Source organism: Corapipo altera, unplaced genomic scaffold (genome assembly GCF_003945725.1).
Source record: "Corapipo altera isolate COAL_440 unplaced genomic scaffold, ASM394572v1 47, whole genome shotgun sequence".
Lineage (NCBI taxonomy): Eukaryota > Metazoa > Chordata > Aves > Passeriformes > Pipridae > Corapipo > Corapipo altera.
Window position 1 is genome coordinate 8,587,765 of NW_020884897.1, and position 7,681 is coordinate 8,595,445.

The window sequence follows — 7,681 nt, forward strand, 5'->3', positions numbered from 1 at the left end:
TACACCTTTTCCAGTCCATAAGTCATTAGCAATTATAGCATAGTTTGAACCTCATATTGGTTTCTTCTTCAATTTTTCATGGAAGTGTTGAGTGTTTTCAAGTCAGATTCATTATCGAGTGAATACTTTATATTGCCATCAGCAATGAACCATGTGCTGCAGTCAAAGAAAGACATCGATGTGATTTATTTTAATTATATTTATTTCCCGTAATTTTTTTTTCATTGAGTCCTTTCTCAGCTCTTCCACATTTTTGCCAAGGATCAATTTCAAGCTGTAAATCAGTAACAGTATTAGCATTAGAAATACTTGGCTTTCCAAATTTGCCTTTTCAAAATACTGGCACAGCTTCAGCTCTCTCCCAGCCTTCTGCAACTTCCTCAGCACCTCTGTGTAACTGAAAATAATGGTGATTTAAAGAGCTCTTTGGCCGCATCTTAAATTTGATGCATGTGCTCGTAGTGTAGTGATGTTCTGTCAGGGTGTATCACAGTGGGGATGCAAATTTTGCTGTGGATGTTTCACCCCACTCTCCCTACATGGAGCATTAATGATGCCTGTATCATGTTCACCATGAATTTGCTGGTGTCCCAGGGGATGCTGTACCAATAAAGGTAAAACGTGGTGAACCCCTCAAGAACAAAGCAGCTCAAATCATTGCATTGCAAAAATCAGTTTGACATTCTGTCAGTCGCACCTCACCGCAGCAACGGCTGGAACGAACAGTCATTAATTACCTTCGTCAGGTGAAATTTCTTAAATTACCTGCAACTTCACTTCCAGGAAACTCCCACTTTCAGCTGCTGCTGACAGTTTAAAAGGGCACCTCTCCTAGCAGTAAGTTTTAGGAAAAGTCCAGGAAAATTACCAGGGGATGAAGTCATGCGTGGCTCACCTCTGTCTGCCAGGACCAGTACGTGTCCTGGAGTCGCCGGCCTGACCTGCCTGCATTGAGAAGAAAGGTCAATGGGCCGGAGGTGAATGAGGAAGGTGGTTAGCCAACCTGTCATGTAATCCACGGGCATTCTTCAATGACCTTTTCTTCTCCTTCCTATAAATCAAAAGAAACACGGAGCAGACTGCCTGGAGAGCTGCTGCTCCTTGAACCTTGACAATACGCGTTCAGCATCGCGAGGAGACGCTCAGCAGCCAGCATTCAGCACACGCTGCCCTCACTATTGAGCTCCCATACAGATGTTCATTGAACTGTCAGAGCACTGAGAGGAAAATAAATTAATTGTAAGTGGGAGCAGGTTAGTTAAATCTATTCTGGAAGTATTATATATCCATTAAATCTCATACAAAACTCAATAATAATGGTTAATAATGTTCTTCTTCAGAATTAAATAGAAGCTCAATTTATAATGCTGCTCGGTATTCAAACCAGAGTGTTCCACCTTCCTTGTACATGATAAACATTTAGTAATTAATCCTCACAAAGCCTCAGTGAGGCAGATCTCTTCACACCACTGATTCTGTGTATAAATGGGAACAAGAAGGTACAAGATGCCTCCTTTGAAGCTGTGGTTGCATATGTCTTCAAACAAGATTTGGGTCTCTGGGACCCCACTCAGCATCTGTGTTTGAATAATGAGAGGTTTATAAAAAGCCTAGGAGCCAGGATCAGATGTCAAGGTCTCTTTGTGCCCCTTCAGTGTGCTCAGACCATCGTGGCACGTTTCAGTATAATCCTGCAGTACAATCTCCAGAATACTGATAGTTTCCCCACATGGTCACATGGAATGGTATTTAGAAGAAAAGCTTATGGTCTTAGGTCTACAACCTGTAGGAATTGGCCCATAACAAAGCTGTTAATTATGTTGAGATTCAAAAGAACAAACTTACAACCAACTGAAAGCTGTTTTTTGCAGAAGAGGGATTATAAATAGATACAAGATTGATGGGATCTGGGCTGTCAAATAAAAGCGAATTTAATTTACATCAGGATGGTGGGCTACCCACGACTACAGACAAATTAGAATTATCTAGTGCCATTTTAAAACTATCTCCTGTCTCCCTGTCACTGTTTAAGCACAGCATGAATAAACACGGGGCGTAATGAAAGGGAGTTTCCACCCAGCAACTAAGGTCCCAGGTAATCCATGCTTTGAAGAGTTTAAAGTGTCACTGTGGTGGCCTAAGAAGTAGTCTCCTACTTTTAGGCACCACCAAGCTTAGCTGAAATTCTGGCTTGGACAAGGAAGCATTTTTTCCAAATCATTTGTGGCTAAACAACCCTTGGCACAACAAAAGTTGTAATTCCCCAAAAGAACAACTCAGTATTGGGGATGGACTGTCCAGAGAAAGCAGCACACTTTTTATATCCTCGGTAAAAAAAAGGCAGCTCAAGAGTTTATTACACTTATTGATACATCAGAATTGTCACTAATAATAATTTAAAATATGTTGGAAAGAAAGAAAATGCTCTTTACCAGCTGTAGAGAGATCGGCCCATGGTTAGTGCAGGTCAGAGTCCCTTTCAGGGGAGCCAGAAGATTATTCCCATCCAACCCATCTTCTCTTTGAATTAATTAACATTAAAACTATGCTTTTACAAGACAAGGCACGCTAGATAAAACTCTGATTCTCTTGAAATCAACAAAAATTTGTCCACTGCTTTCAATGAGGGCAGGGTTTTACCTAATATTTCTAACAGACTCTTATAAAATAGTGTTGAAAAAGACCTCAAGGGCCATCCTATTTCTCTTCTTACTGCAAGGCAGGATCAGCTACATCCGTGTCAGTGCTGATGGATGTTTGTCTAACTGGTCCTGAAAGAGCTGCAACACTTAATAGCACCTTGAGCTCTGCTTCCATTTTCACCTGCCCTGAGACAGGAAAAGAAAAAGGGCTTTTATCCCCAACTGTGCCAGGATTTTTTGCTGGTTTAAAGGACCAGTGGCAATTTTAACATTTGATGTCTCGCGGTCTGCTAAAGATAGAAGCTAATACTACCACCCCCAGGGAGCTTTCCCATGATTTATTGACATTTTTCCCTTTTATCTCTTCTTCTTGAGATATCTGACATGAAATCATGCCGTTCTGATTTCCATCTTCTCTTTTTCTCCACCATTTCAGTTTGAGTCTGATTTCAGTGGCTGTTCCATAAGAATCCACAGTTAAAACTAATGCTTTTCTCTATCTGCAGGCCTGTCAGTCTTCCAGTGGTGCAGCGTAAAGTGTGCAACTCTAATTCTAGGACTGAAATGCCAACTACTGTAATTATGTTGGCAATGTGGAAAGGCAGGAAGGCAACAGAGGAATAACAACCATGCGGGATGGAGCCTTGGGAGGAGGCAGAAAGAGAAGGACAGGTGGGCAAAACAATATTCAAGTTTGGTCCTTGCAGAAGAGAACCCCCATAGTTTGGTTATGCTTCCAGAAAGAAACATCATCAGTCATTAACTGCCCTTTGCCTGAAACCCAGTGCTCATGGAAACAAAGTTTCAAGAAGACCTGGATTGCAGCCAGAAATAGTAAAACATAGTTCCTAGTTCCTCACTGACAGGCAACTCGAAATACACTACTTGTATACCCTGAAACTACAGGAAACCTGCCCACAGCTGCTCAAAATACATTTATCATTTAGAATGGGAAACACGGACACAAGGATTAACATTTACAGCTGGTATTTCTGAACGTAAAGGTCTGAGACAGATGCTTACACACAGCAGTTGGGGAACGAGAGGTGAGTTTCCCATGCATTCTCTCTCATCCCAGAGTACACCATGCATTAAGATTTCACAATAAGTATTTTTTTAAAAAAACTTACTACATAGAATCCAACAGCAAATAGCACAATTTGTTGTTCATAAAGTATGTGAGAAGAAACTTGGTACCCTTAACCCTTACCAAGGGTTTTATTCCCCAAATACAAGCACTTATCAGTCTTTATGGGTGAAAAACAACATGAACTATGTTTTCAGCCAAGTCCTAAAAAATGTAGCTTTATATGTAATCACAAAACCTCCTGACATTAAAGGGTCCAGATATCTTTGCACATGGGGCAAAGCTGATTAATGCTGTGAGTGACCAGCAGGGGCCAAAACAACATTTCGGTTCTGACTCTTTGCCAATGGATTCCTCTGCACCACTGCTGCCACCAAACAAGTGTGTCACTGGGGAGGTGGGAGGAACAGAGCGGGGCACTGGAGTAAGGATGCCATGCTGCTGGACGGAAAAACCCTTACATGCTGCTTGCAGGAGAAATAGCAACTAACTTAGAGGCTGGGATGGAGGGCCTGACTAGAAAATGGGACTGTTGCTGGGACGTACAACCCCTGGGGATGCATTTTTAGCATCACCTCAGTATCTGTGGCTTTGAACTTCCTCAGGAATTTGTCAGGAATCATCAACATTTGAAATCAGCTTCCTGGGGCAGCAGGAAAGCTTTTTCTGATCACTACTGTCTAAAGAATAGGTTCCTGAAGGCATTGTTGTAGTTTTTATTGAAAGCAGTGTAGATGAGTGGATTAAAAAAGGAATTTGAATAGCCCAGCCATAGAAAAATGCTCTTCCAAATGGGTGGGATATCACACGAGCAGAGTGGGTTGATGAGCTCTGTGATGAAGAAGGGGATCCAGCAGAGCACGAAGACCCCGATAAGGATGCCCACCATGAGGGCAGCTTTCTTTTCCTTCTGCTCTCTCCATGTGTCTCCGTCCGTCTGGAACGTAACAGTGGCATGACGGACAGTGAAGACCATCTGCGGCTGCTGGGCAGCTTCTTTTACCTGCCAAACACAAACACAAGTTGCACCATGTGTACCTCAGGCAGCTGATCCCACAGAGCAGGTACAGAGCCAAACAATGCAAACAGTGGCCAGGGCTCCCAGGGAAACACAGGTCATCTACATCACACTCTAATTGAGGAGAGAGTGGCTGTATGACCCTCTTCTGGGTAATGGAGACTATTTTAAGTGAGGCTTGAAACCAGAAAGAGTAGTGATCTATGGGGACTTGGGATTGCTCACACAGGATAGAAATAACATTATTTCCCCACTTAGAATCTGATCAGCAGAACAGGCACACACCCACATGCCATGCACAAAAGTCTCCTCGCTTTCTCTGAACTCACTGAGTTTGAGTCCTCGGTAGGAGAGGCAAGAAAATGAGGACACATTTGCTTCGTCCCTGCAAGAAATCTTTACAGCGCACAGTCACTGTGCCTGGGATGAACTGACACGATGCAGCCACGATTAGGAAGGATTCACAAGGACATTCTGCACGTGTGTCTTCTGTCTGAGTAAATTCACAGTCAACCCAAAACCACAGCCAGTTGCCTGGTTATCATCCCCTGTGGAGACAGGACCCCATCCATACACCCTCCCCTCATCTCCCCATGGGAAGGACGGTGACCCCTTACTCATGCTGGCAAGCACTGATTCAGCATTCCACGGGGGGACATCTGTGAGTCACCACTCACCCACGTGGACCTCAGATTCACAATCTGGCCCAAAGTTGCTTTAGCTACACTTTGTGTGCTCTCAGCTGGGGGCTCAGAAGGAGCCAAAAGACAGGGCTTGCAAGCTTTGCAGTCAGCTTTCCCTTGGAAGCCTCCGGGATTCAGAGGGCTTTTATGGGATGCTGTTTGCTTGCACACTTGAGCTCTAAGTTTTCCCCACTTCTGTAAGGGCTTGGCTGCTGCCAGCGCTTCACCTGAGCAAAATGCAACCAAGCTGACCTACCTCCAGGGCTTCTGGTGTAATGGGGGTGATGGAGTTACTTTTCCGAGATCCAAATCGAAACTTGGCAGCCTTGTAGATCTTCCAGTACACAAAGAGCACCACGCACAGGGGTAGGTAGAAGGCCCCAAAGGTGGAGAAGATGGTGTAGGAAGGTTCCTGGCTGACTTGGCACTCTTCACTGTCCTCTGAGTAAGTCTCTCCCCAGCCAAAGAGCAGTGGGGCCAAAGAGATGAAGGCAGAGAGTGCCCAGGTGAGGGCAATCATGATGTTGGAGATGCGGCGCCGGGTGCGGAGCGTGTACTCCAGGTGGCGGGTGATGGACCAGTAGCGGTCGAGTGCGATGGCCGTGACATTCCAGATGCTGGCGGTGCAGCACAGCACATCGAAGGAGACCCACACCTGGCAGAGTGACCGGCCCAGTCGCCACCGCCGCCCAGACAACTCGTGCACCAGGCTGAGGGGCATGACGAGCGCTGCCACCATCACGTCGGAGATGGCCATGGAGGCCACCAGGTTGTGGGGCACCCGGTGGAAACTGCGCACGCGGAGGATGGTGGCCAGGACCAGCCCGTTCCAGAGGAACGTGGCCACCACCAGCATGGCCAACAGGGTGAGGACCAACACGCTGAAGACGGAGAGATGGGCCTGGCCGCTCTCGGGGCCGGCAGGGGACCCGCTCCTGTTGCCGGTGTCCGGCGTCGCATCGGCGAAGCAGCTGAGGTTGAGCGGGCGTTCCATGCCGGGCTGCTCCGGGCTCCTCCGGGCGCGGTGGCGGCGGGAGCGCGCTGGGAACTGGGGGGGCGGAGGGGGGAAGCGCCGCCCTACCGCGGGCGCGGGGGGTCCCCGGCCGCCCCGAGTGTCGCCGGGTGCGGGGACTCCCGGCGGCTCGGCGCCGGGGGCTTCATCCCCGGCAGGAACAGCCCTGCGTCAGCCGCAGCTGACGGCAGCCCCCGGCCCGCCCCGGCGGCGGGAGGCGGCGGCTCCGCGGGCGCGGGGGGTGCGCGGCTGGAGCGGGGCTGGAGCAGCGGGAGCGGAGCGGGGCGGCGCTGGCGGCGGCGGAGCGGCCGGAGCGGGGCGGAGGAGCGGCGGCCCCTGCGGAGGAGCGGCGGGCTGGCGGGGCCGGGGCGGGCAGGTGAGTTCCCCGCCGTGCGCGGGTGCGGGGCGGGCGGCGCGGCCGGGGAGCGGAGCGGCCGCGCCGGGCGAGGTCCTGCTTAGTCATGTCCGTGCGCGGGTCGGGACCGGCACCGGGCCGAGCGGGGAGGCAGAGCCGGCCGCTGCCCCAGCCGGCTGTCCCTGCCCGCTTCCCGCCGCCTCTGCCCCTTCCCCAGCCCGCTTCCCGCTGTCCCTGCCCTGCCTGCTGCGCATCCCCTGCCCGCCCGCTCCCCGCTGCCCGCGCCGTGCGGGAATCAGCCCCGGCTTTGTCTCGGGGTGTCTTCTCTCCCCCTGGGGGCGTATGCCGTATACCAGCCGCAGAAAGTTAGCATCCTCGTGAAATTGTCCCCAGGCTCCTCTAAAAATGTGACAGTGAGGCGCCGCGGAGATTTCCGAGCTCCCAGTTATGCTACGGTCTGCGCCCAGCAAACCTGTTAGTAATCCTGGTTATCCTCCGTAGGGGGAATGTGGAAGGGGATTATTTCTTTGAGAACTTCTGTGATGGCATTTCCTAACTTGTTAGCAATTGTAGCCTTTTATTAGAAATATTCATTGACTTGGCTGCTGTTATTAATTGTTCAATTAATAACATTAATGAAATGCTGGAACATTTCCCCTAGGTTTTAGCATGTTGCTTGTGGTGAGTGCTGGGATTCTGGGCCTCATAGCAAAAGTCAGAATTTTACCCCACGGAGCAGGTTTCCCTGTGCCCCAGCTCCATGAAGGGATGTCAGCCAGCTCCAGCCCACAAGCCTTGGATGGCATCCAGGCAGGGCTGCACCGGTGCTGGCACACGGCTTCTCTAGACAGTCCCGGGATAACGAGTCCCAAGAGCTGTGGAGT

The 7,681-nt window shown here is 49.3% G+C and overlaps 1 protein-coding gene across 1 annotated transcript; it reads right to left on the minus strand.

The window, feature by feature from the left end:
- Positions 1-3,612: 3,612 nt before the first annotated feature.
- On the minus strand, positions 3,613-6,611 carry HTR5A (5-hydroxytryptamine receptor 5A). Its single transcript, XM_027648505.1, has 2 exons — positions 5,687-6,611; positions 3,613-4,732 (listed from the first exon to the last, which is right to left on the minus strand). The coding sequence occupies exons 1-2, from the start codon at positions 6,422-6,424 to the stop codon at positions 4,403-4,405; spliced, it is 1,068 nt and encodes a 355-aa protein (XP_027504306.1). The 5' UTR covers positions 6,425-6,611; the 3' UTR covers positions 3,613-4,402.
- Between the last annotated feature and the right edge of the window lie 1,070 nt (positions 6,612-7,681).